Source organism: Tyto alba, unplaced genomic scaffold (assembly GCF_018691265.1).
Source record: "Tyto alba isolate M040663 unplaced genomic scaffold, T.alba_DEE_v4.0 Super-Scaffold_10, whole genome shotgun sequence".
Lineage (NCBI taxonomy): Eukaryota > Metazoa > Chordata > Aves > Strigiformes > Tytonidae > Tyto > Tyto alba.
This window is the reverse complement of record NW_024881262.1, coordinates 22,669,987-22,694,872: the sequence shown is the minus strand read 5'-3', so window position 1 is coordinate 22,694,872 and position 24,886 is coordinate 22,669,987. Positions and strand designations below refer to the sequence as shown.

Sequence of the window (24,886 nt, the reverse complement as noted above, 5' to 3'; positions counted from 1 at the left end):
TTTCTTCTCTTCTGTTGTGTTATGTAAAGTAGGACATAGGACATGTAAAGAGAGTCCTATGCATTTCCAAAACACCAGACAGAGAAATATCCAAAACTTAAATTTGGAACAGAAGAAACAGCATAAGGAACAGTTTGATACACTATAAAAAGTAGGATTTCCAGTGAGAAATACAATTCAGACTTGTGCATCCTTAACCTCACTAATGATGAGAAAACTGGTAGAAAGGAGTCTCATGCAGTTACACAAACTTTTCTCTGATATTGTCACAGAAGAGGTGTATTGGGTTTGCGTGGCAAGGTTTTGCTAGCAGAGGGGGGCTACCATGGTGGCTTTTGCGAGAAGCTGCCAGAAGGTTCCCCCGTGTCCGCCCGAGCCAACGCCAGCCGGCTCCGAGACGGACCCGCCGCTGGCCAAGGCCGAGCCCAGCAGCGATGGCGGTAGCGCCTCTGGGGTAACGGATTTAGGAAGGGGGGAAAAACACCCGAGCGCCTGCAGCTGGAGAGAGGAGCGAGAACACGCGAGAGCAACAACTCTGCAGGCAGCAGGGCAGCGAAGCAGGAGGGGCGGGAGGTGCTCCAGGCGCCGGAGCAGAGATTCCCCTGCGGCCCGAGGTGCAGCCCGTGGGGAGGCAGGCTGGGCCCTGCAGCCCGGGGAGGCCCACGGAGGAGCAGATCTCCACCTGCAGCCCGGGGAGGACCCCGCGCCGGAGCAGGGGGATGCCCGAAGGAGGCTGTGACCCCGCGGGAAGCCCGCGCTGGAGCGGGCTCCTGGCAGGGCCCGTGGGCCCGTGGGGAGAGGAGCCCGCGCTGGAGCAGGTTTGCTGGCAGGACTGGTGACCCCGTGGGGGACCCACGCGGGAGCGGTCTGTGCCAGAGGGACTGCACCCCCTGGGAGGGACCCACGCTGGAGCAGGTCGTGAAGAACTGCAGCCCGCGGGAAGGACTCACGTGGGAGAAGTTCGTGGAGGACTGTCTGCCGTGGGAGGGACCCACGCTGGAGCAGGGGAGTGTGAGGAGTCCTCCCCGGAGGGGGAAGGAGCAGCAGAGACAAGGTGTGATGAGCTGAACACAACCCCCATTCCCCGTCCCCCCGCACTGCTGGGGGGGAGGAGGCAGAGAGAATCAGGAGTCAAGATGAGCCCAGGAAGAAGGGAGGGGTGGGGGGAAGGTGATTTTAAGATTTGATTTTATTTCTCATTACCCAACTCTGATTTGATTGGTAACAAAATTAATTTTCCCCAAGTCAAGTCTGTTTTGCCCATGACTGTAAGTGCTGATTGATTTCTCCCTGTCCTTATCTCAGCTTACAAGCCTTTTGATATATTTTTCTCCCCTTGTCCAGCTGAGGAGGTGGAGTAATAGAGCATCTTTGGTGGGACCATGGTGTCCATACAGGGTTAACCCACCACAAGAGGTAAGCATACAGCAAGCATGGGGACATAAAGAAGAATAAAAAGCAAAGAGTTGCAAACCTGAAAGTACAACTGAAAGTTAACTGTCTGTGACACAATAGTTCCATCACTAATTTAAGTGCAAGCTTAGACACACAGCAAGCAACTTCACTCAAGAAGCTTTTTCACCTCTGCAGTGCATGTAGGCAGGCACATTCCCCATCCTCTCTGTGGGCATATTTAAGCAGCAAGCACTGTCTTCAGATTCCAGTTAAAGATGAAGTGTTTACACTTGTTGTTTTCCTTGCCGGGAGCCCTTTTTTTCTTCTTCACAAGTTCTTCTAAAAAGCACTTATTTTATTTTTCTTTTACGTATATAAATCTTCTCAGCTGGTGAGAAGACAAAACTTCTGGGGTGAAGGAGAAACTTCACTCTTTCCCTGATTGCAAGGAACTTCTGCTTACCACAGCTTTAATTCCCTATGCTATGCACTGCCTAAATCCACAAAGCCTTTTCTCTCACCTCCGCCCACTTCATTTGTATTTTCCCCTCTTCCCCTAGGCAGTGCAATAGAGTGAATATTTTTTTCATTTTTTTTCCTTTTAAGAAGAGCCAAGTTATTAACACATATTTCACTGCTCAGCTGGACCTCCTAATAAGCTAGTTACTGCTTAGAGCCAGGCTAATCAGGAGAGGAGTCAGGATGTCCAGCAGAGAACCAACACAAGAATGAAAAATAGACTGATAAGTGAGGCTGAACCTAGGTACTATGGTCAGGAAAGCAGATACACCAACAGAGCAGCCTGAAGGAGAGCAAGTGCTTAATCACCAACTCGCCTAATCACTACAGACCAGACCAAAGATTTGGAATTAACAAGCTTGGTACTATTCATTTACAATTTTGTAGTAGAAAATTAACTTTTTTTTTTTTTAAGCAAACTCAAAGAAGTCTGGCTGCTTTGTAACCACAGACAGTTGTTTAACATGTAGTCTAGCATCTTTTAATGTAGTATGGCCTTAAATTTTAAGTATGTTGTTGTTTTGCAGCTGCTACATTCGTTCTAACACTGCTTTACCTGAAGTGCTTAAGCTAAAACATTTGAGTTTCTTCTCTGTAGTCTCACTAGTAGCCCAGATCCACCTCACCTTAAGGAGATGAACACCCTTAGTCTGAGAACAAGCAAGCTCAAAACCTGAGAGCCTAAGGAAAAAGCACCCAGACAGGGGGTGCAAAAGGAAATGAGAATTAGCCAAACCAGCAACAAAAACACATCAGGCAGGAGAAATGTGTGCAGACACCAGGACAAGGAGGAAACACATGAGGGTTGACATGGAACCAGCTAGACTATACATATCTAGTATTTCCAATCATTCTGTAATATGCCCAAACTTTTATTTGTTCCAAAGAACAACAGATCTCGCATTGTGATAGTAATACGTAAGACAACAAGGCTTCGCATAGCAGGAACAAAAAATAGGTTGTGAAACAACAAGCATGCAGACCCATAACAGCAGTATGCTGCTGTAGTTTCTTAATATCTATGACAAACAGATCTTCTAAAGCATTTTGTAGCAATTCACTTAATATGTTTGAGATCTGTGCAAAGGGTCATGAAATGCTGTGATTTCTCTGGCACACAAGCACTAGAAAGCCCTTGTTCTAGGGGAAATGAGTCTCACCAAAATGAGATTTCTGAGATTTTCTTCTAAATTTCATCTAGTCCAGTATCCTTTCCAACATCTTTCATGTATTCTTAAAAAGAACTCCTAAAACTACTGTGGATATTTCAGTTATTTTTCTACAGTCCTTGAAATGTATTCAATTCCCTTGAAAATATTAAGTTTATTTAAGTGTGATATAGCTTTCTCTCTTTTTTTTTTTTTTTTGTTATTCTAGACAGTTCTTAGCTATGTAATGTGATCTCAGTTAATTTTTTTATGAAGCAATACACAAAATGTCATTAAAGAGTCCTTTCCTTTATCATTATCTGCTATTAGTTTTCTCTCGGGCTCAAATAATATACTTCCCAAATACAATATTTCTCATTTCCAGTCAACCATCACAGTTGTAATTTTTGTAGTGTGTAGTATTTAGAAATACTCCTGAAATCAAGAAGAGTTTGAATGACTATAAAACTTACATCAGTATTACCTAGTCAATGAATGACTACATAAATAAGTCAGATTATACTCTCTTGTAACTAATAGCAAAAATTGGTAAAAGAAAATTTATTAAAATTTTTCCTTCATCTCTTTATCCATGGGTAAAGGCATATGGAGCTCAGTGTATAGTTCTCATACAGCTTTAGAGCAATGAAGAAGCCCAAGTTTACTATGTGTTTGTTGCTCTCTTGCATTACCAGCTGTTAATCTTGATAGGAAACCATCACTCCAGCTCTGGTGTGGTTTCTGTCTCCAGTGTGCCTCCGTATCACCTAAACCATCTCAAGCTTTCTATTCAGAAGAGGTGGAGAGCAATAGTGGAGATACGTGTAACGACTCTGCCTTTTTTTCAGTACAAGCCATCAAAATCTTTCTGCTGCTTGAAACGTAAGTGTAGCCATTTGGCTACTGGCAAAGGATTGAATGAAGGAGGAACAACAAAGCTCACAAAAATTAGAAAAAAAAAATGAATACTGTAAAGCCCACTATTTCCTAGGCATTCCCATCACTAGGAAATTGCCCTCAAACCTGTTTTAAGGTGATGCTGAAAACAAAGAGCTAGAAGCAGAGATTTTTCTTATGAAGAAAGGACAGTGATGTTTTTTCCTTTCTCTTCCTAGTTGCTGTGGACAAGCCACAGTTAGCCAGAAGAAAAATACAACAATCTTAGCTTATCTTGCAAAACAGCACAGAACAGGATAAACTGCCAAGTAGAAAATATTGTACTGAGTTATTTTTTAGCTAATAGAAATACAGCATAAATGACCACACACTAATCTGAGGTAATTTCAATTGAAACTGTGTCCTCACTGGACTGTGCTTTTCTTTCTCTCACTTTTTTTTTTTTTTTTTTTTTTTTCCCCCTCAACACCTTGCACAGTCAAGCTTATTTGTAGGTGAAATCATCATACCACAGTCTGACTATCATGAGAACTATGATGAAAATGACAGTCAGATCAAACCAGAGGCATGGGGGAACATGTTTGCAAACACTATTAAAAGTCTGTTGGTTCGGTTGCAGCTATTGCATCTAATTCAGTTTCTCCAGAAGCCAGTCTGATCTGATCTGATCTCTCGGTATCTGCTAGAGGATAAACATATTAATGAAATGGGACCATCTTAGAACTGGCTGCATGACTACAGGGAGATGCAGAGCCAGCCACCTGTACTGGGAGCAGCACAGGAATGAGGCTGTCGAAGAAAGTTTTGGTAAAGCAAAACCAGAGCGCTAAAGATAGCAGAAAATAAGTTGTGGGAATTATATGTGGCAGAAGACAAAGTTGTCCAAGAGTCAGTGGAAAAACACAATTCACAGAGAATCCAAAAAAAAGAAATATGTTGAGGAGAATGTTGCACAAGTTGCTATTAACCTCTATATTACATCAAAATGGAAAAGAGTGTCCAAGTATCAGCACATGGCGCACAAGACATACTTTTTGTTTCTTTCCTTACTCAAAAAACTCCACATCTATTCATGAATGTTTTGCAAAAGAAAAGCAGGCAAGCATCACAAGATACATTTTTTCTAATGATCAAATTCAAAAGCATTTCAATATCCCAAAATTAAATCTGCAAAATAAAACACCATTGCCATTAATTAAACTGGAAAGACAAATGGAATAAATAACATCCATTAAAGGTTCAGGTTATACTATGAAAAGCCATTCAGCACACAGTTCTAGTACTTATTAATGAAAATCCAATTGACACAATAGGCTATTACCATTCCAAGAAACTATTATAGTCCATCATGTAAATGGTTACACATAATGACACAGCCTTTATGTTCTGTAGGGCTCTGGATCAGTGAATTAAAATATCTCTAGGTAGGACAGACTTTGAGCAAATAGGCTCAAAGGAACTGCTACAGTAAACTATGTCAAAGCATATCTCAGTGATTCCCGGTTATACATAACCCATTAACACCAGTCGAATTGCTAAATTTTGGAAAAATTTACTTATCTACAGCATAGAAGCCAGCATCAAAAGTCAGTATTCTTGAATATGTACCATTTAGATATCACTGTCCTTTACAGTTTCAAGTAAGAGAATAAGCTCTTTCATGTCAGTTGCAGATGACTCTTAGAGGGTAGATTTTCTTTTTTGGAATCATAGGATCATTTAGGCTGGAAAAGACCTTCAAGATCATTGAGTCCAACTGCTTACATATAAGTGCTATAGTAAGCATGCAATACTGAGAAGATCATGTTTTCTTTACACAAATTTGATTTTTATTTAAAATTATCATATCTGTAAGTAGGTAAAAAATGCTACATAATCTTGGAATAAATCAACTACATGAAAGAAAATGGTTCCTAATACAAAGTAACTAAAGAACAACAAAAATAATATCGCTGATACTGCATTATAGGAGAGTGGCCAGCTTAAGGAAGAGCAAGAAACACACTTGGACTCAGTGGGGAAAGAGGCAGGTCCACAGCAATGAGCAATAGCACTGAACCTACAATTCAAGGCCAATTCTTTTCATCAGGCCTTGAGGGAACAATTGCCATACATTGTTCAAGAGCATAAACAGTGGTAGACAAGGGCTTGAAATAAGACAGTTACAAGGATATGCTTCAAGATGCATCTCAAGTGTAAGGTTCTTTAATGTGTGCTAGTTATGCTTAAAGCCTTAGAGACCTGATGAGAAACCTCTCCCTATTGATGGTTAGAGTTTGCTTATAGCACACGGATGAGTGGACAAAACGCATGTGGTCCTAATGGAATAGTGGCCTTAGGGTATCTAATCCAAGTGTATAAAGTCCTTATGAATTCATGAAGAGGGAGGAAATGCTTTCAAGGAATTCAGGAAGAACAACTATTGTTATGTGATGTACAGATGAGGTAATCACTATATCAGGTACCTGTGCATAAAATTCTGCCTGTGTCCTTATTTGAATGTCACACTGTGACATCACTTTCCAATTAGAATGAAGTGCATCTCCACAGCACAGAGCTTGACCCAACAGTCAGAGGTTTTGCCTTTTTGGAGCTCAGCTGCTGTAGTGTGAAGAAAAGCTGAAAGGACCAATGAACTTTCTTCCGAGTATCTGACAGAAGGGTGGATGAAAATGGGCATCCCTATTTGCCATGGTCATGCTGCTCAAACTGCTGTTGCCTGACTTGCCACAGCAGAAAGGAAGAATTCTGCCTGTGTTGGCACTTCTTGTTTACCCTTGAGCGGAGCTGTACCTGTTTCCCACATCCCTATGAAGAAGACAAACCTTGCCAGTGCAGCCACTGCTCCTGTGCAGAGCAAGCAAGTTGCTAGTGATGCTGCTGCTCTTGTTCACATGAGCCAGACTGCAAATGCTGCTGCTGGGGTGGAGAGAATTCAGCATGTCAGTATTATGCAAGCAAGTGCTGCAGAAGCTCTGTCGATGAACCACATCACTCAAGAGCACCTGGAGCTGTTCAGTAAGTGGAGTTAAGGGCTCTTAAAATTTCTAGGGGTTTTGTTTCTCTAATTTACATTATGTCTTAATGGATGCGTTGTATTTAGAAACATACAATCTGTTGGCATGTTAGAGCCATTTCAAATAACCACAGGATATCATTCTGAGAAACAGAAAAAGTAGTTTTCTCTTGATATTAGTGAAATCTTATGCTCATGATTCTGACTGGGGCAAAGACTACTCCAGAACATCATTTCACTTGTAATTAGGACCACTTGATTTCTAGACAAAATTCTCGAATGGCCAATATATGCTTATGCATTCTCACAGTGTAAAAACCCAAGTAGCAACAAGAAGGAAGATATGCAGAGAACCTTAAAACAAGGAGGAAAACAGGGATGTGTTTGTAGCACGGGGGCTTGCAAGCAAGGATACAAGGAAAATTGGAATAAAGCAAGAGGCAGTAAAACTGCTGCTAACTGGAAGTGGAAGGAGCAGTTATGTTCAGAATAAGACAAAAAGGAGACAAATAATTATAAAGGCTGAAGAAATGCCACACAGAGAATGGAAAGAAGGCATAGTAACAGTCTTAGAAGATAAAACTAAGAAACCAGATGGGAAGGGGACGGTAATTATTAACTGTAGAAATGCTACACTAAAGAACACTCACAAAAAGGTATGGAGGGGGGAGGAAAGGGAGGCCAGAAATTTAGTTATCAGAAGAACTCCAGTTTAGAAGACTACCAAAATGAGAGGAATTGAGAGGACCTCTGGAAATGCATGGTTAATTCCTCCCTAGGTAAACTTTGAAGACCAGAAGGAATCCTCATAGAAACAGAAGATTCTACTTTCTTTAGTTCATTAGGGTTTTTTTTTCTGATATTTCGAGTGACAGAAAAGCAGATAGTATGGTTGAACATTTGGGGAGAGAAGGTAAGCAATAACAACATGGATGCTAAAGGGAAGAACAGCAGAGTCAGACCACAGAGGCCTAGAACCAGGTGTCCATCTTCAAGAAGGATGTCAAGGCTATGGAAAATATTCAAGGAGGCATTATAAAATTAATATTGTATTTTTAAAAGGATAATGTCCACAGGCTAAGAGGCAGGTCAAGACTATCAAGATCTGAAGAGAAGAAGGATTAGCACATCCCAAAAATCAGCCCTCTTCTGAAATAAAATAATATTTTTTTTTAAATTCCCATTTTAAAGTCTTTGCAATTAATATAAAGAATCAGTGATAAGGCTGATACTAACACTAAGAATAAACTTAATTTATTCTAGAAATCTGTAATAATTCAGAAGTGATAGATTTCTTGATTGACCACAAATTAGGATGATCATAGGTAAATGTGTTTTACTATGTTAATCAGAAACGTCTTCAACATTTTCTGGAAAACTCTAATCCATACAGACCTACAATGATGGAGATATCTGTTTACTGTTATTGCTGCCAACAGTATTAAACATATAGTGAAATAATTATGAAAAGGACAATAAAAAAATGGATTCTTGATAGTGATAACCCAGTTGTTTAAATAAAATATCCAGTCAGAATAAAAGGATGGTTAGTATGCAAAGTAGAACTGCCTCTGTTATAATTTTGTGATGACATCCTAATATACAGATATTTCTGAGTTCTTGGGGTTGTTTGGGTTTTTTTTCAATTTTATTTAGGTCAAAAGATGTCATCTCAAGATTTAGAACTAGGAATAATGTGTCTGTCATTACATCAGAAAAGAATGTCTCCAGCCACTCTTTCCATAACAAACTTGCTTGTCCATTGTGTAAGCAAATGTTTCTCCAACCATTTATGCTGCCAAGCAATCACTGTATTTGTGAGAAATGTATAACTAAAAGCAAGACCAAAGCTGAAATAACTGAAAACTTTTATATCATCATATGCCCAGTGTGTAGCAAAGAACACTGCCTCCCCTACACAAATAAAACTCAGCTGAGGAAAACCAAAACTAGATGAGAAATACAAGTGCAGACGTGGCTTTCAGAGGTGTAGATTTGACCACAGTGAAAGACCAGCCTACTGTGAAACTTGCAGGGAGAGAAGAGTGGCAACCAAAATATGTAGAATATGTGGAATCAACTATTGTAATGAATGTCTGCATTTAAATCATGGCAAGAATGACGCTCAAGACCACATTTTCACCAAAGTACATCAAGAAGATCATGAATAGCAGCGCTGCTTACTGCACAGCAACTCAAACCTCTCTGAATACTGTCTGGGTGGCCACGACCTGATCTGTGAGTTCTGCAAGAATGCACAGCACAGTGATCATGAGACTATTCCCCTGGCAGTCGCATGTTCAAGAGAGCCTGCTTCTCTCTTTGATACAACTGCAAAATTTAGAAAAGGTGTGTATTTCTGCTGCTTCTGACACTTCCCCATGCCACCTCAGGAAAGAATCTTGAACATATGGTTGACAGTCTATATTAATTTTCTGCACAGCACAAGAGTCAGAAATGTAGTGTGTTCCCACTGTAGAAACACAAAAGGACCAAGGCCATCATTGTGGCATCACGAGCCAGACTCAGCTATTAGAGAATGAGGGATCTATGTGTGGGATGGGAACAGAAATGTGCATCTAGGAAGCAGAACCTTCATTACATACCACGGGACCCAGCATGGAATAAACACCAATTACATCTGCAGAGTAAAATTAATATTTTTTTAATCAGAAATACATGTTTGAAGATTAACTGCTTGCTTATTCCCCTGAAGGCAAGTTATGAATTGTCCATCTTTAGTCAGTTTTATACTTATACCCATGCTGACTAAGAGACAAAGCGGTCACATTTTTCTGCAGTAACACAGCGGTGTCACTCCTTTTAACTAAGACTTGATCCATAGCAAGGAAGGGGGCTGAACATAGACTAGGATTTTATTAATTTCTTTTAATTTTGATCTTTATATGTAACATCACATATGTTGGGGACATAGTGAAATTGGAGAGAAAATAACATTCTGAAAGGGAAAGTGAACCATGCACAATGAGAAACAGCTGGAAGCATTAAATTCTCAATTTTGAAAGAGTCTTAAGTTTGAGAAGAGTGATGTAGAATATTTGTACAGGATTGTGTAATGTGAAATTATTTCCTGATGTTAGCTGAATGCCATTGAAATTTACTATCAGTCTTTGGTATTTTTGATTCTGTTCCCTCACAGTCTGCAATCTTTAGTTTCAGAAGAATTAATCACACTTTCACATAATGTCCATCAGAGGAATGTACTGTCAGCCACAGACATAATGCGGGATGTGCAGGTGAATTTGCTGTCATTATTTTAACTTCATACCGGCACAGTGAATTTTCAAAGATAATACAGAGCCACAATAAATTCAGCTTCAGGATTTCCTGTGTAATGAAGTAAAAATTATCACGCCCATTTTGGGGGACATAAATTTGAGTGAGGAAATAATAATAAAGTAGCAATTAACTGCCAAATTTTATACACCTAAATGTGAGCGTTTTAACACAAACAACTTCCTTCGGGGCTTACCAGCAGCAGAGATGAGAGAAAAATACCAGAATCCTTATTCTCCCATGTTCTACCTAACAGGATATTTTTTAAAGCTAAAATTTATCATTCTGCATCTTGTAACAACTACAATTTAATATGAATTTCGAACTACTGAACTGATATTTATTTTTTTTACAGTATATTAAGGAGTCTAATGGAAGTTATCCTGATAAAAAATAGTTTCAAGACATATAAGGACATCAAAAGAAAGGAGATCAGAAATTCTTAAAATCACGTATGGTTCTTCACGAACAAGAAAAGGAGATGATAGAGTTGCTTGAAAACACTGAACTTAAAAAACAGAAAGAAATTTCAGAATACATAAACTATACAGCCAGTCAGCTATCATATATGAATGCTCTTACTCAATACTCTAAAGTGGCTCTTAAGGAGGAAAGCCAAGTTGTGTTTCTGCAATCTGCACACTGCTTAGTGAAAGAAGTAGAAAATGCGGTTCCTTCCATTTTCCGATCTAGTTCACATCTAAGAGATGATCCCTTACGAAAACTTCAATGCAGCTTTGATGAACTTTTCTCCATTTTACAGGGACTTGTCCTATCCCTTAGAATAAAGCAGTCAGAAAGTAAAGCAGAAAAATATCCCTGAGATAATGGTTCCAAGGCATGTTTCAAGCACTCATGACTCCAAGCAAGTAACATTGTTCTGAAGCCCATCTTTAGGTTCCTTGTTTGATTTAGGTGTGCTGTCTGAAGACACTGTCAGAAGACTAAGCTCTACGCGTCCCCATCATCCTACACAGAGTAATGAAGTGTGTGCATACCGAGATACAGATTGTGAAACTCCAAGAAAAGAAAGAAAATATCAGATAGTTAACTTTTCAAGTCCAGAACCTATAGACAATGAATCAGCCCCAAGACCTGTTGTTATATATCAGGCTGTTGTTTACTCGAGGTCTGTCAAAGTAAGACATGAATAAATTCTAAATATACACAAGAGATCATTATATTTTCAGGCTGTTATGGAGTATGAACCCATATGAGTTTGCGTAAATAAGACTACAGTATCAATTCAAATATTTTATTTTTAGGAAACAATGCATTTCAAGCTTGCCTTTTGAGATAAACTAAAGCATAAATTGATTCATATCACATTTCTACTGTAGTCAATAGGTTTCTTATGTTATTATATATGTGATATAAAAATAGGTTATGTGAAAAGATCCAGTGCAGAAAGACATAGATGTACCATGTTTGTATTTAAATATCTGTACATCAGATCAAATAATTCAATCCTGGTCTTGGCCTTCAATGTGACGACATCATATCTATGTAATTTTCCTCATTATATATTTATAGATGCTAAAAAGATCAGGATGCCAGTTGTATAAGATCCCAAATGCATGTTGCAAAATTCTGACTGCTGTCAACCTGATTTCATTTTAGTATGTTAGAAGAGGGTACTATGAAATTCCCAGGAGGAAGCTTAGCATTTTCCAAGTCAGACCACAAATTCTGTATAACGCACATATATTTCATGCTATGGTTAGAATTTCAGCTGCATTGGCATTTCAAAATTACAATCTGCCAAACAGCAACTTTCCAAGAATGCAAAAATGAAAATGAGCAAAAATAAAGGGTACTTAATTGTGTACTACAAATTTTTCTCCATTCACAATTTACTAGACTTGATCCCCCAAAGACATGAGTGTCTTTGAGGTAGAATTTTATGAATTTGCTCATATTGGCCCTGATAACACTGTCCAGACACAACTAGCTGGGCAGCTAAGCAAAATACAGCAGTAGAACCTTAGAAATATATAATCTGGATACAAATACAGAATATCTTTGTAAAGTCTGTGCTGTTAATGCAATTGGTCGAGCAGAATGGAGTGAGATCTGTAAGGTATTGTAGATTCTTCCTATACTTCATAGAATTGCCTTAACTTTCTTGCCTCCACAATTTTTTTTTACCCCACATATTTATGAGGAAGACTGCTTAAATGGAATATTGCTGTTCACTTATCTAGGTAAGCGATACTAATAGTAAGCCTGGATTTTTCCATTCATTTTTCTAACTCAGTTTGCTATTGCTTGACCTATGTAGAATGTTTCTCATTTTTTTCTAGCAGGGATGCTGTGTCATGATTACATTAGGCAAGTCATTGTAATTCATATTGCTTCGGGACTGAGACTGTGTTTACACGAATCTCTCTGAACACACAGAGTAAGAGTTTGAATAGACAGATCCAAAAGTTTTCATGCCAGAACAAGGCAGCAATCATTGAGAGGAAAAAGAAAATTAAGAATATTCTTTGACACCTTTCAATATGAATCTCCTTTACTGTGGTTTTAGAAGAGGATGAAAAGTGTTGCAAAGATAAGAGGAGTAGGAAGGTATTCAAAAAGGTGTCAAAAATTAAGACATTTCATGAATTCTCTTGAATACCCTTAGGCATCCCAAATCTCTTGCTGAAGTCACCTTTAGTTTTTCACACCTTGCTAAAAAAAAATGCTTAATTCATGCTTTCTCCTTGATAAATTTTCAGTAACGGGTGTATTGAGGAGCTGCAGTGCATAGAATGCAGATGACTTCCATGACAATCTTAGTTGCCATTCTCTGGTTCCAACTGCATTTCACAACCTTTTCCTGTATCAGTAGCACCAAGCATGGTCCCTTTCCAGGCCTCTTGTCCCTTATCGCATTTAGAGAGTAAAAGTCTTGACTTTGAAACAGCGTTCAGACATCTCACTCACTTCATGAGTTTTAATTACAAACAACACCTTCTTGGACTGCTCCACTTCCTCTACTTAAATCACTGAGCACAGTAGTTACTTTTTTTTTTAGATCTGACACGTTGTAATTCTATATTGATTTTTCTTCTGAAAATTGTTCTTCCTGCACACAGCACAGTCATATTAATATTCCAGAGAAACACAAACTCACTTAACATATGCTGTAATTTACAGAAATAAAGTTTCATAGCTAAAGGAGACAGCATGTATGACAGACTTTTATAAATCTTCTTTTAAAAAAATAACTACCTCTGTTTCCTTTTCTTAATATTGGACTATTTTACTTTACCAGTTACACTACATAGAAAGCTTGGAAGAACTTTTAAAGAAAATATGTCATTACATTTTAAATAGGGGATTTAGTCAGGGCAATACCATTCTTCATGTGTGACAGTTACTAAGACTGTGAGAGAATAAAACTGTGACGGCTGTGACAGGTCACAGGAGTCCAGGCACCAAGCCGTGCAAAGGGGGAAGGTGACAAAGTTTTGCTAGACAGCAGCTAATATTTCATTCTTTTAACTAAAGCTGATGCCACATCACTGATACCCCGAAATATCAAGTCCCACAAAAGAGTTATTCGACCATAAGGTGTTATTTAGCATTACAAGCATATTTCCCAAGTCTGTATGCAGCCCTCATAAGCAAAACAGAAAACTATAGTCTCTGTGCTTTTAGGAGTGAGGGAGCTTCTCTCAGCCCAATAGCTTGATTGTTGGCTTTCAGATGAAACACAGGTTCCTCAATTTCAGCCATTTATCAATGTGTGAAACACCATGGAAGTATTACTATATCCTTGTTACATGATCACAGAGGCTGCTACAGATGGCATCTCTTTGCCCAAGAAGAATTCAATGCAGTTGACTCAATATAGGCTCCTAAGGCCTCAGGAAGTGGCCAAAGGTATCTAACATATCTGCACAGGGCTGGCAGGCGACACCAGACTTGGAAAACAAACTTCTAGAGCAGCAACTAGGAAGAAGGCAGGTTACCCTCAAATATCTAAGCTGGCAAAAAATTATTAATGATTCTAGCAACTGGATCCTAATTTACAAGTCAGTTGGAGGAATTACACAGCACTACGCTGGGTAAGGATATTTTTGAGTATGTGATGAGGTTGTGGAGGATCCTGGATGAGTGACAGAAACTGAAGCTGCCTTGTCAACAAAACTGAGGTATTAAACAGCCCTGGCAAACCATGCAAAACTGTGCCACAAGTCAAGTGACAAGGAATCCTCTAAGGATGAAATTCAGTGTTCCCTGGGGACTTTCAAGAGAGTAGGCAAAAATTTGTTGCCCCAGAGATAAAGGATTTGACTGTGTCTGCCATGGGAGGTGGAATAAGAAGCGCTAAGGATGCAGTTAGAAAACCGGGAAGGGAAAATGCTGGAAGTCTGCAATCCTTGGTCTAGTTGCTGCCAGTGCTACCACTCTTATAAGAGGTGCTACCCCCACCCCTTCTTCTCAGCAGCCTGCCACAAAGACCAATAGACTTTGTGTTCCTTAACGTGTCTCTTGAGACTGTCAACCACAGAAACAGTAATAATTCTGATTATGGCCATGTTGCTTTTTAACTTTTCATCATACGCTTGTCAATTAAGCCTTTGGAAGGAGACTTTTCAAAATTACCTTGGAACCCAAATGCAAAATTACTTTTAATGGGATGTGGACATCTAAATCCTGTGGTCATATCTGAAATTCTTTCCCTAAATGACCAGCTGCCAGATCCTAATGGCTACCTATTGTATTAATCACTGTAATGTTTGCCACCAGACAGTCGCTTGCCTTCAATGTAAGGTTTTCTTAAAGAGCTCAGTTTCCATTTTGCTTCCAAAATAAGTACTTAGACTTTCCAAAGTTCTGCATAGATAAGGCAGTTTGACTGCTTTGAAAATGCATCTGTAAGTGGTAAGTTCTTTCGAAAACAGACACTAATTAAATCCTATCCCCAAAAAATAAATACACATACCTTGTCTGTACTTCAACACATTCTTGTTTTCTACTTGCAGATAACCACTTCAGATGAATATGGGAAAATCGAACATGCAGGGAAGAAGCACAAGGGTATTCAGGGTGTTCTGCATACACCAAATAGACAATTAAACCAGGTGTTCCTTTTTTTTTTTTTTCCCTTGAAGAACTGGAAAATGTGTATATTTTCTTATGCAATATCCCATTTTCCACTGAAGTTAGCAGCCAGAGATCTAACAGTGAGCTCTAACAGTGGCAAATAATAATAATAATAATAATAATAATAATAATAATAATAATAATAATAATAATAATAATGCCCTGCCTTTACATTAGCTATTTTTTTTTCCAGATATAGCACCAAGACCTAAGGAAAATGCTATGCCATGCATAAAAATATAGCATAAACCCCACTGTATTTGAGAAACCTTCTTAGCTTAAAGGGACTAAATGACATATTTGCATTGTAAGTTAATATTCTGATTACTATTCCATATGAGACCATTCAATACATGTTCATAAAGAGCTGCAGGAGCCTACATCACACTGCATATTTTTAAAGCACAGAATATGTTACTCTGTACATACACACTTTCAGTCTCAGCCTCATTCAGCTGAAGTACAATGTGCATATACACATAAAAGGACACTGGCAACAGGCAGGACAAGCAGCACAAGAATGAGAGCAAACAAAATTTTATCTCTTTATGGACTTAATAATGGTTAAGTTTACCTGACTCTTGTGAAGGTAACCTATGTGAGTTTCAGATTAACAATTTCTTAAAAGTAGCTGCAAATAAAATCAGGGGAAGTCACAGCAGCTCTGATCCAATGAACAGGAGTTAATAGATCCATAGCAGGTTACCGTGCTGAAATAATCAAGAGTAATAACAAATGTCCTTCTCTGTGCAGGGATGACCTTGCATGCTTCCTTTCTTTCACTTCAGCCATACCAACCAGGTATGCATATCTAGCTAGCTGTCTACATTTTTACACACACACATATATATGTATTTATACACATCTGTCTCCATATATGCCTGCACATATACACACACATATATATGTATTTAAACACATATACAACTCCCTTTGCCCCAGTCCTATCAAGTAAAGCAATTACATGGGAATGGAAACAGGATCAGGGCCACTACTACCTCTTTAAACCCCTTCTGTGCATTTGTATGTTTGTGTCTTAACTTCAGCACAGAACAAATCTGTTTATGGAAAATAGTGTATTATGAATACTGACTGTGAAATCTTGGACTTCCTGCTACCATCCTTAAGGCAAACAGTAAAACTTAGGTATATTTATTATTAATATATAATTTTTCCATTGAATCTTTCACTTCTGAAGCTCTGGTTTAGCTTTGCATAGTTCCTGCAAAGTAGTAATATTCTACCTACTTTATGGATGTCTAGTGCAATAAAAGAAGACTCCAAAAAAGGCAACAAAGCCGAGATCTGAACTCTGAGAGCACCTAGTTCTCTATCTTGTGCTAGCCAGTGAGCTATTAATGATGCTTCAGTTAATATTTATGTTCTTGTGAGGATCTCTGTGCAGTCTTTCCTTGACAGCGTACTTTTCTTTTGACAGAGTCTCTAGATAGGAGTAAAGGTTACTAAGCGTAAAAGAGGTTTGCATTTTCAAACTTATTGAACAGTTATAGCACTGTCTGATCTTGAGAAATGTATTTTGAAACATTTAAAAGGGGCCTGATCATCACGCATGAAAAGCAACCTGCAAGGTAAAATTTATGATAGATTTTTGCAGAAATCTAAATGTCTGGGCTCTCCACATAGTAGAGCCCAATTATTTCTTCAATACTTGTGGCTTTTCAAACCCCTTCCCCAGATAGCAACATTTTACTCCTTTTTCAAGGACATGTGAGTTTTTGATGATGGTCTGTAGTTCCCCAGAAGCTCACCCATCTGGTGTTCCTTTCAGTATATTTCTATGTAGGTGGATAAAAGTGCAATTTGGATCAACTGTATAAAATCCCTTTGCACCCCCTGGCTATCCATTGATAATAGCAGCCTTCTGTACCCAGCAGTTCTTAAGAGATGCAATTTGCAGTACACAGTTCTCCGCAACAGCCAAGCAAAGCTCCAATTCCCATTTCATGTAAACAGTGACTCAGATCACTTGAATAGGGCAACATTTTATCAATATCACTAAGAGATCAGAATCAGTCCAATCTGGCAAGCTTTAAGATTTTTATTAATTATTGTGGGGCTCCTGGAAGCCTATGTTTCTTTTCAAACAAATTACCTTTCAAACATCTCTATCTCAGCTTGCTTTTCTTTTTTTCTCCAGGGTTGTCTCTTTATTTTCATGGGAGAAAATAAGTTCTTCACATACAGTTCAGTGCCTGCCTATTGTGAGCAGAGCCAAATCCCATGCTGACTGGATGTCTACAGCCCAATTTACTGCACTCCTCCTTTCAATAAGCAGGCAAGGCAAAGAATGGAACAATTTCGCTTATCTACTGCTTGCTGCTCAGTTGCAGCAATGGGTGGGGAGGCAGCACCACCTCTCACCCTGTTCAGACATTTTTCAGCTGCATGCCCTGAAATTGAAATTTTGAGATGTTTATAAATAAATAAAAGCCTGCCTGTATTTAATGCACTGTGATATTTGCATAATTACTTTTCAAGGTAATGAGTGTAACAGAAGCCAAAACACAGAAGCTTGAATATCTTTAAAGCGGCCTGTGCCAGCAAGTAAACACAGAACTCTTGTAAGTATAAAATTGCAGAGCAATTTAGAATCAGCATAATTTATTTAGGGAACAATAAGCACCTATTTGTGCTGGGCAGGTGGCCAAGGTGAACAAATGAAAGACATATATGTAATTGAATATTAGATGAGCCATCATTTCTTTTCACCACCATTTATCTCAGAGTATCTGTAACCAACTCTGCTGAACAAAACATTACAAAATAAAAGTGGCTGTTAAAATACCTCCTCCAAAGCCAAGGAAACAGCTGGGCTGAAGCAAATAATGACAATTTGAAAGAAAATATTCTGGGATCATGGCTGCACACTTTGTTAAGTGATGAAAACAAGACCAACATCAGTCTAACACACAGAGATCTAGTCAGTGGTATCTCTGGCTTCCTGGATGGATCATAAATTAGCTAGCTGGTAGGAGATAGGTTGGAGATGCAGCAGACTAACCTGCATTGACACATAGCAACTAATCAACCCACGCTGCATAGAAAACCCCAGAGATATACAGGCATCAATTATTAAATCAAGGTATTATAAAGTTTTATCACCCATTTGCTGCGTAACCCATCAGGAAGTATAGTATCAATATTATTCAGGGGGCTGTGGTGTCTTCTTCAGCAGTATTTCCAAGGCCATTCTAGAGGTTTTGAGAACACTGGTCCACCTGTAACACATTATTTTATACAAAAAGAGGTAGTAGTCTTTGTGGGCCTAAGTGTTTAACTGACAATTCTGACTGAAAATATTCCCGATGTTTTCTAACATAGCTACTGTTCATAATACGATGAGACTCACATCGCACCTCTGTACAATGTGTAAAAGTGACTTGATAGCTGAACTGAAATTCTGAAATAAGATAATACTTATCTGTAGTTGTGCAAGTCAGAATTTTAAGCAAACAAAGCAGAGCAATAAATACATAAACAAACATAAACAAAGCTTGTTAAAACTGTTCTGTTTTGGACTGTAAAGCTGTGATTTAGCATTGCTGAGAAATACATCCTAAAAGCTAGGAGGTTCTGCAACCATATTTAGGAGAGAGAAAAAAAAATGAAAAAAGAACTAATAATCAAAATGATTCGAAGTAAGTACCTTTTTTATATTATAACCCACAACTTTTAGTCCCTCAAAATGCTTAAATTAAAATCATCTGGATAATGGAGTGTTTGAAAATATAAGTAGAATTCAAAATTAAATATATAATAAAAGGCAGATTAAATACTATCAGGTAAAATTAAAAAAAAAGGTAAACACCTGTTCATAAATGTAAAGGCCTTGTCAACTTGCTCCTGTCACAGAAAATTGAATCAGATATGTAACAGGAACAAAATTCAGGTTTAGGCATCTCTTTACCTTAAAGTTAATGTTAAAGTGTTGATACTTAAAGTCATAAAATAAATTACTGGAGATCAGAGAGGATTAATTTGCACAGAAAAACTGAACACGAGCTTGTTCTGTTGTGCTACTGAGGACCTCAAGCTTTCACTAACATTATCAGGAATGTTAACATGTGTAAAAGAACAAAGTACCCAAGATCCAGCTAAGTGATAGCGCAGCAAGAATAAAATAACAGCCTGCCTGAAAGGTGTAAACATCTAAGAGGAAGAGGAATAACCTACCAGGTAGTATCATGTCACAACAGTGTTCAGAAAAGACTGCTTTGACCTGGGCAGTTGGTGTGATACAAAACTTAAATCAACAGTGAATACATCATATATTGCAAAGCTTTTTCAGGGACAAAAATTATTACAATGTACAAAGGAGTATTAGAGAGAGTCCACAGGACAATTGTCAGTCTCATCCAGTAAGGTACATTTCAGCCTAAGTAAGAGAAAGAGGACTTTTTCTTCAAAAGGGCATTTACTGGAGCATGCAGATCACAGGAAATGTTACCTATCAGCTTGGAAGCTCAAAACAGAAATGTCTTGTCCAAGACAGTGACTCAGCAAGAGAAGTGAATTGAGTGGTTTGACCAGACCCAACTATCATAGCCATATAGCCTACCTATAGCTCAAATACTGAGGAAATATTTTTGCTTATGAATTCTAGCTTTGTAAAATGTGAATGTTTTGCTTTCTCAGCTACATGGAATTTGTGTTTCAATCATTTCGTTATTTTGCTAGACTTAAAGTACTTCAAAAAATCATAAGAAAATTTGTTTCCTTCCCCTGCATTTCTTCTGCCATACATATGTTAAACAACACTTCAGAGACAAATCTCAATTGTCAAGAGCTCTCGTAGTCATGCATCAATCTTTTTAATAGAGTTCACTGGGTTTTTTTCCCCTTCTTCACAATAGTAACTAAGACAGACTCTATAAATTCTGGGATTTTGATCTGCAAACAAAAATTTCCTGGACGTGTCCTTGCATTTATAAATGTGTTAGTTACTATGAGATTTTTAAATTGTTTACTTTTATCAGCTCATGACAGGAAACAAATCACAGTAAATCTAAGATCAAGTCATTAATTCTACTGCAACTCAAAGGCAGTAAGAATATTTCACAACACTCATAAGCTGAAGGGGAAAAGGTCTCAATTTTTAAAAAAAAGGCCCTCAAAGCTTGCATTCCCCATAACATTTAGACACATCAGTGAGTTCCCTAGGAGTTTTTTTTTTTCCCAGCAAACACTTTGAGCAGTAATGACACTGTATGTGCTGGCAATTTCACACTTTGAAATGTTCAGCTTTTCATCAGAAAGCCTGCACAGAAAGTATTATTTCTTCATTTTAATGTTACTGAATATATACCTTATTTGCACAGACAGCTCTGAATGGGCTAACTCCTGTTCTCCCAACACTGTTTATCTAAAGGTTAGAAGTCAAAATGGGGGTCATAAGAAAACCTAACCATTCAGAAACCAATTTTTCAAAGCAATTTTTGAACCTCATAAGACAATACAAACTAACAATGCAGAACTCAATGCTCCAAGAATTTCTCTTAAGCTAAAGCAGCAGTGGTTTTTGGTCATGAATTCTAAGCACTCTGGATCCAATCTAAAATAGGTGTGCTGAATGAATTGTCTTATATTACAGCTCACAAAGTGATCTATGTAAGAATGGTCAGGTTAGATAAGAGCTCTGCCTGTCTCTAACAGCGATCAGCAGCAAGCAGAAGAGTATAAACACGTTGATATTCTCCAAGCATTCCTAAGGTTTCTCAAGGATTTCATCAGTCACAGAGAGCCTCTTGGTATCCCATAGCTCACAAGTATTTTCTCTGAATTTGTCCACTCCCATTCTGAGACTCTGACAACTTTTTGCCTCTATTATACACCTCTATGGCAAGTTTCACCCTCTTCAGCTGCAAAATCAAACCTGAGTTTAGAAGTTCATACTGGCCTTGTGTTTAAAATTTCTTTCTATCAGATAAAGAATCTAATATTGCTTAACTTCTCTATAAATATCTACAGTCAGATGAAAAAGAAAATATTTCCAAAAATAACTCACATGGTACTAAAATAAGACATCTATAAAGGGACTTTCTAACAGAAATGCCACATGAATCTAGGTAAATTTTTCGTAAAAACTTATGAGAGGCAATATTTGGAATCTTGAAATGAAAGAGGTAATATTCATTACAAGAGTTAAGCTTTTCCATTATTTTCCTGGGTGGATATACATTTACACATGCTTGGATGATCTTCTTTTAAAATATTAGCATTTGCCTTTGGGCAGCTATACCTTCCCAATTTTTCCAAGATTTATTCAGAAGTAGATCTGTGGACAAAAAAATGCTTTAGATAATTCTTTTAAAAACTCTGCAATACAAGTCATCTCTACCTGTCAAATTTTAAAAATTTAATTATAGTGAATGATGTTTATCATCCTTGTTATCACCAGTGAAAAATAAAATGGAAATCTATCTGGAGCATAAATCATGAAGTAGTATCTGGGAGTCATGCAGAAGCAAGTTCTGCATTTCCTCCACTTCTATAAGCTGACTTGCCCCTAAGGGTGCACTGTGGTAGGAGGTTAGAAGTGGACGAGACCATTACCTGTGGAGTAATTTGGTAAAGATTCTGATGCTTTTCTCTGCTCGAGCTCTTTTCTCATCAAACATTTTCCTAGTGAATTATTCACTGAGGAATAAACTTCAAACAGCCTCTCCTTCATTTCCTATCTTTATTATAAAACTAGAAATCAAATCATCACAAGCTTATCCAGCCAAACAAATAAACATCTACTTGTCTACGTCAATTAAACACATTAAAAGTAGCTAAAACAAATTAAAATAAGAAAAAAAAAAAAAACACAAAAAACAAAACAAAAAAAAAAAAAAAAAAACAAAAAAACAAAAACAAACAACCAAACCTCTTAGCTGAGTTTATTCTTAATTAAACACAACAGACCAACTGTGCTATGCACCTCAGGAAACTTCAGGGGCTACAGAAAGCTCTAGATTAGATTACTGTGTATCATTCAGAAATCCACCAGGAATTTTGCCTGGCTACAGAAATGTTTTGCTTTATGTTTCCACGTGGAGTTTCTTTAGATGGTCAATCAGAGACAGAAAATTCTGCTCACAGTTTTCTTACCCTTAGCCTCTTCTGAACCTTTTTCCCCAAAGTAAAAAAAAAAAAAAAGAGTTATTTCTGTGTGAGGACACAAGATTGCGAGAGTGATTTAAAAAGTCCAAGGTAATATATATCCAAAGGTTGGGAATGTTTGTCCTCTCTCGAACTCAAATTACTTCCTGTTCCCTACCAGCAAATGTATTTGACAAAAGGCATCAGTGATATTTAATGCAGCACTTGAAAATGGTCTTTTGAGGACTACATTTTGGAGCTTTTGTGTCTGAAGCACCACAGGTTTAAGGGCCTGACAAAACAGAGGTACAGGACAGCACATTTCCAATATCGAAGAGGGGATATTTAAGAGGAGGTGGTACATAATTTGTTAACTGTGTGTAGTCAGGGTAGAGGTGTATCTACTCTCACTATCCTCAGAGACACATTGTTAATACAACACTGAGGGAGGGCTAATAAATCAGCATATTCAACTGGACTCTCTAAACTCAGTATTATGCTAATGTAATAATTCAACATTTTATTAACATGGGAAATGGTAGAGTTCAGTTGTGTCTGCTCAGACCAGAACTCTCTCAGGTCTCTTGGAACCTATTTGGAGAACAGACACAACACACACATAAATAAGGGAAAAACATGAAATCCTCTACTCAGCCAATTGAAAGTTTACTAATTTCTTATTTCACAGACCTGAAACATGGGGGCAGGGAAGCAAGGAAAAAAATGACTTCTGTTCCTATAGTATAAATTTTTCTGATGACTTCAGGGTTCTGCAACCTCTGAAATGCTACAGTGTCCTTCTCATAATAACATGGAAGCAGGGAAGGGTAATGACCCTTCTTTCTTTCACACATACCAGAAAGCCCCACAATTCAAGATCTCAGAGTTGCAGAAGGGGATAACTACTGCTAGACTTTACAGTGCAGACAATTACAGAGGAATAAGAGAGTTTCTGCATCCTTTCTTGTCACTATCTGCACAAAGACCAGAGCTAATCTGACCCTTTAAAATTTGGAAAAACTACATTGCCTCTGGCAAATCCATACAACTTGTAAATCCGAAGTTTCACTCAGATCTACTTGTAAATTATTTTAATATATCGGGGGGGGGGGAATCTTTTATGCACAGTATAGTCACATTTCCATTATTTCTATTTCCTTCCCTGGTTAGATGGAAACACAACCGGAAAGCTGAAGACATTTTGCAAAGTCCAGTATTTCGGTGAAAAAGCATTTTTAGGGCAGACCTTGTGTAACCTCAACCACAACTTATCTGATCAAAAACCTATAACTAAAGCTTTGCACAAAAGGCTGGATGGAGTTAAAGATAAAGCATATAACATTCATTTCATCACCCAGTAAAAGCAATGTTTAGCCAGCTGTATCATTCATTCAATTTCAAATGCAGACCTTGGTGCTCAACAAATAAGGATAATTCTTATTTCAAGGCCTGTTTTCTCACCTCTTGCCAATGTGAGATTAGCAGCATGACACTGATTGGAGGAATTGAAAGTGCCAGAAATTTGGAAAGGGAATGTATGACAATTTCATGGTAATTGAAGACTAATTATACTTATCTATCAAATAATCACTATGTGTTCAATGTTTCACTAAAAAAAGGGGGAATGGACAAAGCCCCCTTCAGTTTCCTTATCATAAAAACTGATTAAAACATGGTAATATCTCCTCCAGTCCACTTTATACAGTCTTTCCTTCCTCAAGCTCCTAATTCCTGCCTACAGGTTACATAGCAGGATATATACTCCATGCTATGGGCTGAGTTTTTGCTGGGCACAGGGGCATACCTAAAAAGCAGATGTTGTGCAATACCTGCACCAGTTCTGTGAAATGTGCTGTTCTATTTATTATAAATTCACTTATCCCAGGGACTGTATGTATTACCCCAGGGCAGATACGAGTTACAAAAACCTATATGTGGCGTTCTCTTCAAGAGACAGGCATAACCTACTTTCTCTTATTACTTTATACTTTTGAAGGTAAATAACCTCAACTAGAAAATCTCTCCAAGAGCACATTGCTTGGCTCAGTTTCATTGGCCAGCCAGGCTTGCTAAAGAATATGTTTTAATAGGCTACCATCTGCAACCTTCCCACTATAGTCACTTTTCCAGGATGTGTGATATGTGACAACTTTGTTAAATGCATACAGGAGTAATCTACCATACAACATTATTTCAGAGTGACACAAGCTGAAATTTAAATTATGCTATTCCTTTCTAGAAAGAAAATGACCATAATTTCAAGGAGAAAAGTAATTCTGAGAGTAATTATGTATTATGTTGTATTTGAAACTAAGTTTAAGTCCTTAAATTAAAACCAAATTACTTTTGTAGCATCAAGTGCACTTGGAGAAAGGAGATGAAGCAAAAAGAAACAGACATTTCCATGCAT

The 24,886-nt window shown here is 38.0% G+C and overlaps 1 protein-coding gene across 1 annotated transcript; it reads left to right on the top strand.

The window, feature by feature from the left end:
• The first annotated feature begins 325 nt into the window (after nucleotides 1-325).
• TRIM42 (tripartite motif containing 42) lies at nucleotides 326-23,837 on the top strand. Its single transcript, XM_033005379.2, is given in 12 exon segments — nucleotides 326-440; nucleotides 6,608-6,977; nucleotides 8,632-8,919; nucleotides 8,921-9,328; nucleotides 10,637-10,707; nucleotides 10,710-11,088; nucleotides 11,090-11,411; nucleotides 11,690-11,698; nucleotides 12,133-12,255; nucleotides 12,257-12,352; nucleotides 15,252-15,306; nucleotides 23,647-23,837. Coding segments are annotated over 12 exon segments (2,427 nt in total).
• The last annotated feature ends 1,049 nt before the right edge of the window (nucleotides 23,838-24,886 follow it).